Consider the following 15,381-nt stretch of genomic DNA (forward strand, 5'->3'; position numbering starts at 1 on the left):
GGAAACCGCGGGGCAAGTGTGGTGCAAAAGCCCGGTCTGGCATTGATGCTACCTTACTCGTACGATCCTCTCGGGGATCGGGCGAGCTTGACAAGGAAATAGCGCAAGAATATCTCCATGGAACCAATGGTGGGACAGTGTGCTCCCGAGATGCGTCTGTGTTCAGGTCCGAGTTGAATTTTGGCTCCCGGAGATTTCAAGACGTTCGTTCGGAGACCGAAACCGGGGCGGAATGATGCCCCGCCACCGCCCCTCTTTTCAGCGTGATGTCACGGCGGGTACAGCCCGCAATGTCGGCGACAACTCTTGCGACTCTCAACTCCGAGTGAATTCTGGATTCCTTCTCACTTTGTTCTCTCCAAAGTCGAATCCTACGATATCGAAAGTGAGACCAAAGCAATCACAATGGCGTCCAACAAGTACACTCTGGCCACGCGCCTCACAGTGAGTTCTCACCTCTGACCCTGAATGTCATCATGATACCATCCATGTTATCCACAGCCCCGTAACTCCGGGCACATAAGCTAACGCAGACCAAAGCTCGCAAATGGCAAGTCCATCCCCCAGATTCAGTTGGGTCTCTACTGCATGTCAGGCCGCGAAGCCACAAAGTCCATCCCATGGGCCCTGACCGCCGGCTACCGCGGCTTCGACTGCGCGCAAATGTACGACAACGAAGCGGAATCAGGTAAAGCGATTGCCGATTTCCTTGCCAGCCCTCAAAACACGCAGGGTCTGAAGCGCGACGACGTGTTTTACACGAGCAAGCTGGCGAGCAGCAGTACCTCGTACGACGCCGTTCGCAAGTCGATCAAGGAGTCTGTTCAGGTTGCTGGGCTGGGGTACATTGATTTGTTTTTGCTGCATAGTCCGTATGGTGGCAAGGAGGCACGTTTGACGAGTTGGAAAGCGATTGAGGATGCGATTGATGCTGGGGAGGTGAAGATGGGTGGTGTCAGCAACTACGGTGCTGCTCATGTGAGTTTGCTCAGACTTTCGAGAGTCCTGCTGGGGCATTGAGTTTGGAAATTCAAGATACGCTGACAAGATTTACAGATTGAAGAGTTGATGGCATCGAAGCCTCGCATCGCACCCGTCATCAACCAGATCGAGGTCCACCCCTTCAACACGCAGACTCGCATCAGAGAGACCTGCGCCAAGCACAACATTGCCATTGAGGCCTACGCGCCGCTGGCCCGCGGCATGCGCATGAAGCACCCCAAGATCCTGGAGCTGGCCAAGAAGTACGGCTGCACTCCTGCGCAGCTGTTTGTTCGGTGAGTTATCATCCCTGTTTTAATATGGTCACAGCATCTGATTAATGCCTCTGTAGCTGGTCTCTGGACCGTGGAATGATTACTCTTCCCAAGAGTGTGCGCCAGGAGCGTCTCATTGAGAATGCGAACGTGGCCGAGTATGAAATCTCTCAGGATGATCTGGCTGCATTGGACGCGCTCGATGAGCACTTGGTGACCGATTGGTATGTTGTCAAATGACTTGATGAAGTGTGTCTAAGAAAGCGAGGCTAACAAAAGGTGATAGGGACCCGACTGAAGCTCCTTAAATAAGGTCACTAGAAAATTGAAATAGAAAAACTCCCAATCCCATGATCCTATGCTAAGTTTAACTGTGACCAATCAACCACTTGCGACATGCAGATAACTCAGCCTCAGCTGAAATGGATGCATACATCACGTGGCTGAGAACTACCTAGGAATCTGGTCGAATTTCCTCACCTTGCCTGCTTTCCCCGCGCCAACCCCTACTCTCGCTACCGTCAACATGCGACTGCTAAACACCACGACGCTCAAGGTCAAGGAGTTTGTGAGCCAAAGACCCAAGTACGCCATTCTTTCCCATACATGGGGCTCGGAAGAGATCATTCTCCAGGATACGGAAGCAGGAGACTGGGCTGCTTCTAGTATCAAAGCTGGATGGAATAAGATCAAGGGCGCTTGTGCGCTCGCTCTGGGTGATGGCTTTGACTGGATCTGGATCGACACATGCTGTATCGACAAGTCTTCGAGCTCTGAGCTATCCGAGGCCATCAACTCCATGTTCCGTTGGTACAGAGAAGCTGAGATCTGCTACGCCTACCTTGAAGATGTGCCTCCATTGAGATACGCCCCGCTTATTGGCTTTCTGAATCTCGCTCCTGACCTGGACTCGAATTATGTTACCTCCATCAAAAAGGATCAGAATGGTTTCCTCAGGAGCCGATGGTTTACACGGGGGTGGACTCTTCAAGAGCTTATTGCACCGCAAAGAGTCGACTTTCATGTTTCAGACTGGTCCTTTCTTGGGACGAGGAGTGATCTTTCGGGTATCATCCACGAACACACCATGATCGACAAAGAGGCTCTCGAGCTAGAAGGCGTAGAAAAGCTGTCAAAGTTCACTGTGTGGAGTAGAATGCAGTGGGCTGCCAGCCGAGAAACAACTCGCGTCGAAGACATGGCTTATTGCCTGTTAGGCATATTTGACGTCAACATGCCGCTTCTATATGGCGAGGGAGACCGTGCGTTCCGCCGCCTCCAAGAAGAGATTCTCAGAACCATTGAAGGCTATAGCTTAATGGCCTGGACGTCATATGATACGTCGCCCCAGCCGCTCAGAATATACTCATCGGCCCTTGCGTCGCATCCGAGAGACTTCGGCACTATGAGAATAGATACGAGCCATGTTTCGGAAGCTGCGATTAAAAGAGATTTTGACAGTGGCATGCAAAGGATCAGTGTGCGAGGATCAACGTGTTCAAGTTTGATCAAGCCAGATAAAGAGTTAATGCTCAGGTGCATTAAGCCTTATCTGAATGGCGTCACTACCGACGTTCATCAACCGCATCTGAGGCCTGATTTCTCTCCGCCTGCGTTATCGCCGCGGGGTATCTCAATTACCATGTTCACGAACAGGGGATTGAACCCACATCCAAACACTTGGCTTGCGTGGACTGATTTGAACATTCATTTACCGAACGGCATATATTGTCTCTGTATCATGCTTTCAGACGAAGATAAGTATACAAATTGCGCGGCTAAGGCGTATCGGCGCGATACAGATCGACTCTATGCGGTCCCCTTTGCGATGCTAGAGATGTTTCAATCGACAACGTTCTATCTCCGGGCAACTCCAGCGTACTACGTCGAATCTCTAGCAGAGTCCTGGAATCTAAAGCCCGAGAAATCCCGGCTGCGATTTGACAGGCGGAATGAGGCTGTGTCTGCGACCGTTCTTACTGCGTACCCCCCTCTGAAAATGGAGATGAAAGGGGATGCGTACGCCTTCCAGACGAAACCGGGGGAGTTTAGAAGAGCAGTCGCATTTATGTGCGATCCAATCTGGGCTTTCGTGATTGAATTAGAGGAGTTGAAAGGGCAACGGCGAGTGTTACAGTTTGCTGTCTTGTATGGAAAGGATTCAAGGCCAGAATCTCAATCTCCAGAGCAAAGGTGGCGCTGTAAAGTCACACCAGCACCCTCAAATGTCGGCGCATCCATCGGGTTTTATTCTTTCATGCGCTATTCTGACAGAACTGCGTCTCTTCAACAGAACTCGATTCGGCAATTCCCATGGGGTGTTGTTGGGGCGGTGGTGAATTGGGACAAAAAGGAAAATCATAGCGTTGTTGATGTAATGATACATCTGGAGAGGCAGCCTGAACAACCGCCTCAGGACTTAATCACCACGATGCGCGCACTGGATTCCAAATCGAAATTGGAGTAATGCATCAGATGCAATATTATCAAACACTTTGGGAGCGATGTTGTTTCTCATGCCAGCCCGCGACGAATGATAGGAATGAGGGTTTCATACTAACACATGGTACGATTTTCTGGTGGAAGACAGTAACACCCTACTTCTTCATTATTTCTCTCAACGCGTCAACCTCGGCCTCCCTTCTCGCGAGCTGCAGCTTCAGTCTGTCACGCTCCTCCTCGACAACTTTGAGAGCAGATTCTAGCTCCGTTATGCGGTCACGGCCTTTTTGACGATATCTTCGAGCTGCGACAGTATTGCGCTGTCTTTTGATAGCATTAGCGTTATCTTCATCGATCGAGTCGAGGTCAGTGGTTGGAGATCCGTTGGCTTTGCGTTTGGTGCCAGATGCGGAGTGACCGCGGCGCTGAGTTGCGGGGGCTGAAGGCTGTGTAAGCAGAGGATCGGAAGTGGTCCTCCTCGAATAAAAGGTCGAGGAGAAGATGGACTCGGGATTATCCAAGGTGATTGGAATGCTTTCCGGTGGGCTTCTATGAGTGGCTGTTTGAGATGATTGGCAGTCTGAGATGGATATCAGTAAGAAGATGGCTAGGTGAATCAACACCACTTGAACGTACCATGCGGTCCTGGTGATTGGGAAGGCTCGATGCTACCAAGCATACCCAGAAAGACATCTCCTCGACCTGTATGCAACGCCCCCAGCGCAGCGATGCTGTCACCCTGACTACTTGCTCGAGGCAACTCATCGGCGTCAAGTTGTGGATCGAGAGGGATTTGGTAGTCTGGAAGCTGAGGTCCATCTACTGAATCTGTCGTGATGCCCTGCCACCCAAACATAGGGCTCATCGCCTGACAAGAATCCCACAAGGTAAGCTCCCCAAGGTGGTTCCGGCTCCTTTGGCTGCTGTTCTCGGTAGAATACGGGTCGAGTCCAGCTGCACGTAGGAAATGTGGATGATTGTAGTGTTGCCATGGAGTCAGATTATTGGGCCTCTCTTTGAATGAGAGGCAGAAGTGTTTGACAAAAGATTGGTTTGACTTACGTCTCGAGACAATCCAGGGAATTCAAGTCTCTCTGTACTATACGATGTTGTCAAGCGACGGCACGTGGAAACGAGTGACGGAGAGATTCAAATCAGAAAGGGAGTTGGTTGGGTGGGGAATCGGTGAGCTAGATTAGGAAGTGTGGATGAGTCGAGATGGCTCATAATGACGGCTCCTACGAGCGGCTCTCAGATTGGTCCGTGTAGTTTGGTGTAGCTTCAGAGATCGAGGCAGGGGACAACATCCCAGTAATTGTACGAAGCCCGTAAACACCAAAACCAATTTTCGCAAACAGTGAACGCGCATTGCGGTACAACACAGATGGCTTTACGGATATCTGCGTGATTGTAGAATTAACATTACGTATATCTTGTTGAGTTTGGTAGTAAAAGTAGACAATGAAATACAGATACTTGGTTGAAGACAGATGCGCGCAACCTTTAGCTGGCTTCGTTGCTGCACCATGCACCCCGCAACCCCGTGCCTAGAGCCGAGATTCTATTGCCCTCATGGAAACCCCTCTGGAGACCAGTCATACCAGCCCATGTCAACCTCATCAATAACACCCCACTGCTCAACGAACTGCTTCTTCTTGTCCTCCAGACCTTCAGTGCAAAGAATCTCAAACACAGTTCTCCAGGCGCTGTTGACCGCACCGATGATCCAAGCGTGGCCCGAACTCAGCGCCTCGCCCGCGAAGTGCATGTGGCCATCAGCAGAAGGCCTCATCAACCACGGCAGCGTGCTGCTGAACTGCCCCGGGCCGAAGATGGCAAAGGCGCCGTTGGAATAAGCCGATCCGTACCAGTCGTAGGCGTGGTATCCCTCAAATTGCGATAGAAGAAACTCGTGAGACACGCCGTTGAGCTCTGCCAGGTTCCTCAGAGTCAAGTCGACCATGACGTCGATGCTCTCTGGCTGATAAGGTGCCTGTTGTTTCTCATTGTGCGGGTTCATGTAGGAGCCCAGTCTGGAGGCATCCTGGCCCCAGACGTAGCTGGCGATCATGGTTCCCGGGGCACCCGGGACATCGACGCCGTAGGAGGGGTAGACACAGCGGCGGATGGGAAGATCGGTGAAGGATTGACCGCCCTTGAAAGGACCGGTGGCGAGGTTTTCCCACCTGCAATGAGCGAGTTAGTTGAAACCCCAAGTTTGATGCTATGGCCGGAAAACAGCTTACCAGCGAGTCTTGAACTTGAATCCAATCTTTGTCGAAGGATCGTAGCTTCAGTACGAAGTTAGCTTGGGCTTAGAAGAAACCCGGCTGAAGTAGAAGGTAAGTGGACTTACTTGAGAGAGCGGATGGCATGGTTTTCGAAATAGTTGAGCTCTAGCTCGGTCATATTGATAGCCTGGAGGGCGCCCAACGGAACAGTTGAGATGACATGAGCGTAGTCGTACTCCTTGGTGCCGTTGACGACAATCTTCAAGGAGCCATTGGCATTCTTCTTAATGTCGGAAACCCTGTTGTGTAGAACGGGCTTGTTCTTCACAATGAGGTTCATGCCCTTGGTCAACATGTCCATACCGCCGTTGATCAGCGACCAGTTGTCAATATCTGCACTGTCAAAAATCCACTGCTCTAGGACGGCTTGAGACATGGAGTACATATCGTAGTGACCTGTGGCATCGTTGATGGTCTCCATCCAGTCGATCTCGGTGTTGGTAAAGCCCTGGTCCAAGAGGAACTCCCGGACCGTCATGGAATCATACTTCATGAGGAGGTTGAAACCTGTGTCAAAATTGGCTGAGAGCGCTGTCGTCATGCTGCTGACTTGAGCCTTCCACACATTGTACGCAGACTGCGTGTTAAAGGTCGAGTTGAATACCGGAACGTCGTACCTAGCAGGGGAGGCAGAGTTCGGGTCTTGGAGAAGAGAGGTGATGCCATTGAATCGTCTGAACGTGTTGTCCGTTCTGAAGATGTAGTGTTTCTTAACAACCTGGTCGCGTTCAGCTACCCTCGCATTGATGTAGGGGATAAGACTCCATGAGTCGTTTCCAATGATGCGGCTCATGTAAGGCATCGGAGGGAAGCGCATGGCGCCGACGTCCTGCAGTGATCATGTTAGCCAGGGAATGGTGCGCTGTATAGCGACAACAACTCACGTAGTAATCATAGTAGGCAGGGTCTACGGGTGTGGACTTGTCCCAAGCCTCTTGATCAAAATGGTAAGTGAAGATTCTCCCGCCAATGCGTCCAGAGACCTCATGAATGTCGTAGTCAATTCCGAGGGAGTCAAGTAGAATGGCAGCGTAGAGTCCGGCAGCTCCACCGCCAATGATGCCGACCTTTAGGGGAACATCCTTCGGCGTCGGTACTCTACTATGGTTGCTATAGTTTGACTCATCCACGACCTTGCGGAAGAAAGCTGCGCGCGGATTCTTGGCAGCAAGCTCGCCGTCGTTGCAGATGTTTCTCTCTTCGAGCTGGACTGACTTGGATTCCGGGGCGGGTAAAGCGAATGACTGTGCCAACAAAAGGGCGGTAACGAGCGTACGTGTGCTGAAGAGCGACATTGTTCGGGCGGTAAAGACTGTATGATAGCCGGCGCGGCTGATAGACGTGGATCTGGCCTCTGCCTTGCACACAAGTGACTACGTTATTGATGGCGGCATCAACATCTCCATTTATAGCGATGGTCGTTAACCGGCATCTTGGCTGCATTGTTTACACTTCACAACATGGACCTGCATTTCGACCATGTCTACAGAATGCCAACTTCGCTCCCCAGGGTCTTGGGCCATCCAGGGCTTGCATATCTTGAACTCAGGTCTTACTGAGTTCCAGCCCACATTCCTCGTTTCTTCTCCTAAATCTCGACACGTGGTTTGGACCCCTCTGCTCTGGAATGCGGCCCAGGCCCAAGACGGTCTCCGCAAACACGCAATTCTTCCGAGCTGCTGGAGGTGCACGGCATGGGCTTCATTTCCTAGCATACCTCTGAGCAGTTGAGCTGAGAGGGCTGAGCATCACATATCTTTCGCAGCCACGTCAAATCTCTTCCCTTCAGTGGGAGTGTCAGAAAGGGTATAGGGGCGCAGGTTTGATCCGGGTAGGTGGAATATGAAGCATGGAGCAGGAATAACCTTCGAAGTCAGTCTGGATATGTATTAGTTTTTGGTGGGAAAAAAGCCCCTTGTTTCTCAGACAACGGAACCGCCTGACGTTGAACCCCATGCAATTTTGAAAGGCAGCTCAGAGAGTGAAAACATGTTTCCATCGGCGACAAAGTCCCCTTCTTAGTCTTCAGTAGAAATCTTGTTCTTTGAGTTAGGGATAGGAAATCAGAACACTGCTTTTGCGCCAGGTGGCTTTATAATCATTTTCGGATATAATGGCTCAGTAAAAAGACCGGTGGGATGCTGTCGCTGTATGTTTTGTGCACGGGTTGTGTAGGTACCCAGACTTCGTTCAGGGTAGCTTGCTGTTCTCTGATGTGTAATATGGACTCGTTACGAATGCAGATCGTTTCTGCTAGAAGCTCTCAATTGTATTTTGCACATGTGTCCAAAAAGACTACCAGCATTGTTCCGGTGTGGGATCGGTGAAGCGACTTGTTCAAACTTCAATTGCTAGTCAAAATATCCGTGTCCGCCTTTGTCCCGGCCCGTGCGTCCGCCTTTGAAATACCATGCTGCTATTGCCCGATAAACTTAGCGGCAAACCCAAGACATTTAGCTGCCGAGAGGAGGGTACCGTGCCGAGTCTAAATGGATCGCCTCATCACTCGGCAGCCGGAACCTTCTTTATTAGTGTTGCACACAAAGCCACCACTGTTCTTCGGAAGCAAAATGAGTCCGGAAGCACTTTGTTACCGAGAAGACGCGGTGGGAGCGCCGGGACATAGGGGGGCCAGGTCGGCGCCTTAGCAATGCCCGCTCGCCGGGAGGGGGCCGTTACACCAGACGGCAGAGATGCTGATTGATAATACTGAGTGCGAAACCGTGGTGGATCTTGCGTGATGCATACACAATCGTGCGAGATCTCCAGTTATTGCGCGATAGCTCGGTGGAGGCGGGGTGAAGCTTGGAGACAGCTGTCCACCAGCAAAGCATATAAGCAGGTTGCGCCCAACCTCCAAGTATAAAGGTGGAATTGAAGTCACTCGCAGCTAATAAGATAACAACCCGTAAAACAACTCTCAACTCTCCAATTCTTAAACTCCAAACTCCAACACAGTCTTCAACCAAGTCCAATAGTCTCAACATGTCTATCGTTAAGAAGGTCGCTGTTGTCGGAGTAAGTTCACCTATCATGTCACTTAACGTTCCGACACTAATTCCACTAGGGTTCCGGAAACCTTGGCCCCAGCATCGTCCGTGGCCTCATTGACGCCGGGTTTGAAGTCACAGCAGTCTCGAGAAAGGAGTCCAGCGCAACATTCCCCTCCGAGGCCACTGTTAAGAAGATCGATCTCTCCTCAGTCGAAGCTGTCACAGAAGTTTTCAAGGGCCAGGACGCCGTCGTGTCTGTCGTCGGAAATGCTGGATTCGGAAGTCAAAAGACACTCGCTGACGCTGCTGTTGCCGCTCAAGTTAAGCGTTTCATCCCATCAGAATTCGGAATCAACACTCGCAAGGCCCGCGGCTCTAAGATTGGCGGCATCTTGACTCCCAAGATTGAGTTTGTTGACTATTTGATTGAGCTCTCTGAGAAGAACAGCTCATTCACGTGGACTGGTATCGCCACTGGGCCCTTCTTCGATTGGGTAAGCTAATAATCACCTTCTCCCATCTTTACATGTAGTCAGCGTGCTGATCGAGCATAGGACTTTAGCGGTGGCCTTCTGGGCTTCGATATCAAGAACAAGGCTATCAGAATCTTTGACTCTGGAAACGAGCCTGTTTCGCCATCATCTCTTCCCTTTATTGGAAAGTCCGTTGCTGGCGTGCTCAAGAACACCGAGGCGACAGCCAACAAGTACATTGACGTTGCTTCATTCACGACTACTCAACGCGAATTGCTCAAGGTTGTTGAGGAGCTGACTGGCTCTACTTTCACCGTCAGCAACGTCAAGACTGCCGATCTGGAGAAGATTGCGGATGAGAAGCTGTCCAAGGGTGACTTCAGCGCCTTTATCGACTTGTTGCAGCAGTACAGCTTTGCTGATGGCAACGATAATGCCACAAAGGACAATGCGGCGGTTAAGTTGTTGGGTCTGCAGGAGGAAGACCTCAAGTCTGAGACCAAGAAGGCTCTGTCCGCGTGGAAGTAGAGATTTATGAATAACGAAAATAAGCGAAAATAAGCAGATGCTAATACAATAGAGGCTATCGCCTCATCAAATTAACTTGTCTTGCTCGTGCCAATTACGCCGTCGCGGAAGTTTGATCATTAAGTTTGAGGCATGAATATCTCGATGGCAGGAATAACAAGAGGCCATATGTCGAGCGCCGCGTCGCCGTAGGAACTAATCTTTAACATCCGGTCTAGGGAACATCATAGTACTTAGTAGGCACAAAAGAACTTAGAAAAGCCTGAGACGCTGAGGAAAGTTCAACTGACATAGATGAGCAAAGTCTGAGACCGCCCATACGTCCCACATGCCATTCCTTATGTCCTTTCGTCTGATGGCAATGCAGCCGAAGCCGCAGATAAACTCAATCAAGTTGAGCTATGCCTTCGCCACCCCAATCGTTCGCTGACCAAACGGCGCTTCCTTTTCGGGAAGTGCTCATTCCAGGCTCCGTCTAAACTCTGTTTTGTGCACAGATTCATGATTCCTCAACTTTGTCTTGCGTCCACAAGAGATATGCTGGCGTGCATCATCGAGTTCGCTTGCTCCACAAATTCTTCAACGTCATGCTTGCGATGGTGCTTTAGTTCCTCGGTATCCCACTTGCACTGATGAGCTCGTAAACTCGCCCAGTCCTATATCATCACCGACAACATCTTATGATCATGCCTATAGAGATTCGAACTGCGCTCGAGAGCGACCTCAAGCGATGCGCAGAGGTCGGGCACGTAGCTTTTGGCAAAAGCCCTTTCACTAAAATTATGTTTCCCGGTCACGTCCCGAAAGATGGGTTCTTAGGGCTTCGTACCACCGACTTGATCATGCAGCTTCGAGACGACCCGACCGTTCGAATGTTCGTGGCAGTAGACACGGAGCGAAGAGGTGATTGCGCAATCGTTGGGTTTGCCAAATGGCATGTCTACGAACATGGCATGCCTTTGAGCACAGGGAAACTGCATTCTTGGGGCAAAAGTTGCAATGAGGAGGCTTGCAGCTTGGTGTTTGGAGGCGTGGGCTTAATGAGAGACCGTCTAATGGCCTACAAGCCGTGCGTTTGTGAGTCGTCTTTCCATATCGTCAAGTCTGAAAAGGACTAGCTTCCCTAATGCTAAGTGATGGCAGACCTTCATATCTTAGTGACAGAACCCCTGTATCAACACCGCGGCGTGGGGCAATATCTCCTGGCCTTCGGGATCCAGGAATCACTCCGATTAGAAGTTCCGATATATCTTGAGGCAACAGAGGCTGGCCACTCTCTTTACCAAAAAGTCGGCTTTGATGATATCGAAGTACACCGCGCTGACTTGACCAAATTTGGGGAGCATCGTCCTCATATGATCTGGGGAATGATCCGAGAACCATACTCCTGGTTTCCATGAATCACTTGCACATTTGAAAGTCCACTCAATCTGCTTTAAGAAAGAAGTAACGGAGAGTGTGTGGAATGAAATGAAATCTATTGCAAACAACCATCTATGTTAAAACGCCATGCTATGCTACCATTTTCCTATCCCGCCATGCAATGCTCCATGATCAACAACGGCGAATCCGAATGTTACTGTTCGCTTAAGAAGTGTAACCGGCAGCACGGTCAGCGGCAGTAGCCTGCGCCATCTTTTCTGTTCCTACAGAAACAGTGGGGATCCAGCCTTGAGGGTTCACATCGGTGCCAGTGGTAGCGATGCTGTCACCGGTAGAGTTGACACCGATGGTGATATAGCCAACGAGACCGTCCTCAACGGTGTCTCCAAGAAGAGAGACGCTGATGAAGGGGCTATAGCCGTCCTCGCTAGCGCTGGACAGGACAGAGTCCTCGGCATTGGTGGTGCGGTTCAAGGTCTCGAGGTGGGCGGAGTAGGGGCTAACGGCGTAGACCTGGGAAAGGAGGTCTTCCTCGAAGAAGAGCTGTCCGACGTGCTGAAGTGCGCTCTGGCTGAAACCAACACCATCGGAGGCGTTGGCTTGAACAGCCACGTGGATGTGGGTAGAGCGAGAAGTGTAGTAGCCGGGAAACTTGGTAAGAAATTCGATCATACCAGCCTCATCGGAGACCTGAATGCCGCGGAGGAAAGTCTCATCGTCGGTAGTGCCATCAGATCGCTTGCTCCAGCCATCAAGCAACTCAGAGGTGTCGGGGTCAATGCCAGTGAAGGAAGCATATGAGCCTGTCGCATTGCAGGCCCAGATAGAGGCCGAGGCACCCTCGAGCGGCTCGCAGGTCTCGACATCAATGATTCCGATGTCGAGATAGAAATCAATGCCGGACTGAGTTTCGCGGAGGTCGTGACGGACCAACTCGCCGTCCACGCCGTAGGGACCAAAAATAGTTTCGGGGGCCAGGAGACAGGTGTTGTTCTGGATGCTGGTGTATTGAAGGGTGTTGCGCTTAGACATGCCGTGGACGTTTGGAAGAATGTCGCCATTCTCGACGCGGCGCTCATAGAGGCGCTGAGAGCGCTTGGCAATGATTTCAGCCTTGCGCTTCTCGATTGCAGCAGCGCACTTGTTGGTTGAACGACCAGCAAGAGCTGCCTCTTTCTTTGCGTTCTCCTTGGTCAGCTTCTCAGGGTGAGCAATGACCTCGGTGGCGGCCAAAGAGAGAGCAGCGAGAGCGAGAGTAGTAAACTTCATCTTGTCGTGTATGATGTGTGTAAGTCAAAGCCAAGACGTGGTTAGAGAGAGAGAGAAGGAGAGAGATCTCGATGTAATTGAGCGGAAAAGCTTGGAAAGTAGTCTTAGTGAAGGTCTGGATGAGGTTTTGTTGCTGCTTCTGACGATTCAGAATCTCCTCTATTGCGGTAATAGCAGCTTTGCTTTATATGTGTGTCTTCACTCTGAACTTCATCTTGATTTTCTCGTTACCCACAACTTGGCATCCCTTTTCGCATGAGCTCCCATTACGACTACTCTGCGCCTCGACTAGGCCGTCCCGATAGAGTGGATGTAGGTCGGAGAACCAGGATCCATATTCGTAATCCCTTGAATCTGGTTGAACAGGCTCATCTGGTCTACGGGATTTTGCACCCATCGTTCCAGGAATAGAGTGTGGTCGTAGCTTAGCATGAGAAAGCTACGTGAATGATCCGTACATCCCCGGGATTCAAGGGGAAAGAGGGCAAGTTTTCTGCCCGGAACGTGGGTGATGTTGCGCTCGGGAGGTGGGAGAACAGGCCCACAATACCCGCTTCGTCCGACTCAGCCTACCGGGCCGCCTCCCTACCCCTACTGACACCGAGGCTCTGGCCCGGATTGTCCCACCGGAAGTCCTATCACTGACGCGTTTGTGTGTATGTCAACGTCTCTACGGACCTCGCGAGACCTCCCTGGCCGGGTTCTAGAAGGAAATGCCCCTCCCGCATAGAACATTAAAGGAGGCGCGGATGGGACGAACACGACGACTCATGAACCAAACACCCGATAGCTTACGTCGCATCCAACCCAAGGCTGACTTTAGCAATATGGCAGCTTTTACCGTGATTCTAATTGGATATCTTTGTTTCTTGTTATCCGACAGGTCAAGCCATGAAGTACCTAGGTAGGGGTCAACCGTGCCGGTAGACATAGATGATTTCAACGCACTGCTTGATAAAAATCTCATCCAATGCGGCTATTCCGCATTCCGAGCTACTCGGGAAACAGCCAAGCCGCGTGTTTTGGCGGAAGAATGCCTTCGTTGAGAGATGTTCCATGTCCTGATATTGCGTTGACTGACATACATGTATACAACTGATTTGCCTCGTCTCTATGCGGATCCTGCGAATCTCTGAAAGTATTACCCTGTGAGGGGAGGGTGGTAGTTGGCCCATCCTGCTAAGACTCCAAAATATTGTGGCCCTCCGGTCGCTTCGGTCACCCACAATACCCACCTGTCGGGCTTCCCCGAAAATGAGAATCAAGTAGAAGATCGCCGATGATTAATATCCCATAGACTTGTTACCGCAATTAACACACGATATCTTTGTCATAATGTGGCCCAACAAAGTCACTTCGAGTACGGACAAGGTGTGCGATGTTCGAGAGTCAGCAACTTTGGAGCTACGATGAGAACTATCGAGAATCATGCGATGAAGACATTCCACCCCCGACTGTGAGTTTGGTTCTCATAGCTTCTTCGAATTATCTAGACGGCTTGCAGATGGTGATACCCCACTCAACATATGTAGATACATCACATGCGAAATAGCTTGGGGATGCTGTGGCAAGGTCACTGTCTCGATTGACACTGACGCCAAACCTTTCCATCTCACGAACTGGAGGCGGGACATGAAGTGCCAACTTTAAAAATGGACGGGAGGTAATAATCGCAATTTTATCATGAGTATAGTGGTCCCAGCATGCATGATCTGTCACCCTATCCCGAACCCCCCACGTACCGCTTCGGTTGGTCGCCTGGTAGGGATTATGAAACTTGTGCGGGCTCACCATCAGCCACATATAGAGCCCTGACATTTGAGTATGTCGATGCCGTTAGCAGCCAAACATATATCACTTGGTCGATAATCGCACGAAGGCTGGCAGTAGACGAGAAATGAACCTAGGCTTTTTGAGTGAAAAACTCCTGAAAGATACATCAGAGAACCTTAACATCTTCGCAGTTGCATTGTCATGGCGGGAAGGGCTTTCACTGCTAGCAAACTGGAGCCTAAGGAGCTGAGCGAGACATAGCAACTGAATTATTTAGCAAGAAGTGATTCAGTAATATGAGCCTAGAAGCAGTCGCCTGGAATATCACATCTCGTTTGCGTCAGCTCAACAATTCTCGAGATATCACCTCGGAATGCAGTGCTGATCTAGGCCTCAGAATTTGGTCTAAAAAACCAGCCCGTCAATGTAGATTGAAGAACACATTAGCTCGTTGGTAATGGTTGACAATGGTATTTCGAAACCAGAAAGCTCTCAGACATCTGCCTGTATAGCTTCAGGCTCCAGGTCTTACGAAATCTGTCTCTTCTGGAAGCTGGAATTAATGCTATTATTTGCGTAAGATGTTACAGGAAAAGGGAACGCCTCCTGATTCAGTGATTAACGCAGCAGAGACTTTTGCCAGAGTCTGACTTGTGTCGACAGGCGAAACAATGAATTTTGTTCAATCAAGATCTAGATATCCTCGAGAAACGTCACAAAGGGCTTAGTGCTCCAGAAAATGACTCGAGATGTTCGCGGGTCAAGTCTTGAAAAGTTTCTGTAGCCAATTGAAAGGAACACTGATACTAACTGTGGACTTCAAGCCCCCATGTCCGACCAAAGACACCTCGACAGCCGCCGATATTGACCAGAGACAGAGGACTCTGGAAGACTTTGGTCTTGGCGACCAGCTCATTATTGATATCTTAGTAACGATGACGAATTGGACCCCTAGATAGATGGACATGAGCTC

The 15,381-nt window shown here is 50.4% G+C and overlaps 8 protein-coding genes across 8 annotated transcripts; 5 read left to right on the plus strand and 3 right to left on the minus strand.

Moving 5' to 3' along the window:
• Positions 1-405: 405 nt before the first annotated feature.
• On the plus strand, positions 406-1,564 carry CABS01_11189 (aldo/keto reductase; the record flags this gene model as incomplete). Its single annotated transcript, XM_060544544.1, has 5 exons — positions 406-444; positions 541-978; positions 1,057-1,277; positions 1,334-1,480; positions 1,543-1,564. The coding sequence occupies 5 exons, from the start codon at positions 406-408 to the stop codon at positions 1,562-1,564; spliced, it is 867 nt and encodes a 288-aa protein (XP_060397792.1).
• A 218-nt stretch (positions 1,565-1,782) lies between these two features.
• CABS01_11190 (heterokaryon incompatibility protein) lies at positions 1,783-2,575 on the plus strand (the record flags this gene model as incomplete). Its single annotated transcript, XM_060544545.1, has 2 exons — positions 1,783-2,400; positions 2,474-2,575. The coding sequence occupies 2 exons, from the start codon at positions 1,783-1,785 to the stop codon at positions 2,573-2,575; spliced, it is 720 nt and encodes a 239-aa protein (XP_060397793.1).
• Positions 2,576-3,853: 1,278 nt separating this feature from the next.
• CABS01_11191 (BZIP transcription factor JlbA/IDI-4) lies at positions 3,854-4,554 on the minus strand (the record flags this gene model as incomplete). Its single annotated transcript, XM_060544546.1, has 2 exons — positions 3,854-4,278; positions 4,335-4,554. The coding sequence occupies 2 exons, from the start codon at positions 4,552-4,554 to the stop codon at positions 3,854-3,856; spliced, it is 645 nt and encodes a 214-aa protein (XP_060397794.1).
• A 714-nt stretch (positions 4,555-5,268) lies between these two features.
• Positions 5,269-7,284, minus strand: CABS01_11192 (L-amino acid oxidase; the record flags this gene model as incomplete). Its single annotated transcript, XM_060544547.1, has 4 exons — positions 5,269-5,884; positions 5,945-5,989; positions 6,055-6,818; positions 6,874-7,284. The coding sequence occupies 4 exons, from the start codon at positions 7,282-7,284 to the stop codon at positions 5,269-5,271; spliced, it is 1,836 nt and encodes a 611-aa protein (XP_060397795.1).
• Positions 7,285-8,478: 1,194 nt separating this feature from the next.
• On the plus strand, positions 8,479-8,637 carry CABS01_11193 (uncharacterized protein; the record flags this gene model as incomplete). Its single annotated transcript, XM_060544548.1, has 1 exon — positions 8,479-8,637. One exon carries the CDS (start codon positions 8,479-8,481, stop codon positions 8,635-8,637), a length of 159 nt encoding a protein of 52 aa, XP_060397796.1.
• A 337-nt stretch (positions 8,638-8,974) lies between these two features.
• CABS01_11194 (NmrA-like family protein) lies at positions 8,975-9,983 on the plus strand (the record flags this gene model as incomplete). Its single annotated transcript, XM_060544549.1, has 3 exons — positions 8,975-9,007; positions 9,057-9,476; positions 9,537-9,983. The coding sequence occupies 3 exons, from the start codon at positions 8,975-8,977 to the stop codon at positions 9,981-9,983; spliced, it is 900 nt and encodes a 299-aa protein (XP_060397797.1).
• Positions 9,984-10,669: 686 nt separating this feature from the next.
• CABS01_11195 (acetyltransferase) lies at positions 10,670-11,383 on the plus strand (the record flags this gene model as incomplete). Its single annotated transcript, XM_060544550.1, has 2 exons — positions 10,670-11,060; positions 11,127-11,383. The coding sequence occupies 2 exons, from the start codon at positions 10,670-10,672 to the stop codon at positions 11,381-11,383; spliced, it is 648 nt and encodes a 215-aa protein (XP_060397798.1).
• Positions 11,384-11,570: 187 nt separating this feature from the next.
• On the minus strand, positions 11,571-12,635 carry CABS01_11196 (uncharacterized protein; the record flags this gene model as incomplete). The annotated part of the gene is made up of 1 exon (XM_060544551.1): positions 11,571-12,635. One exon carries the CDS (start codon positions 12,633-12,635, stop codon positions 11,571-11,573), a length of 1,065 nt encoding a protein of 354 aa, XP_060397799.1.
• Positions 12,636-15,381: the final 2,746 nt, after the last annotated feature.

The sequence above is a fragment of the Colletotrichum abscissum genome (genome assembly GCF_030869225.1).
Source record: "Colletotrichum abscissum strain IMI 504890 chromosome Unknown Scaffold_30.1, whole genome shotgun sequence".
In the NCBI taxonomy this organism is placed as follows: domain Eukaryota; kingdom Fungi; phylum Ascomycota; class Sordariomycetes; order Glomerellales; family Glomerellaceae; genus Colletotrichum; species Colletotrichum abscissum.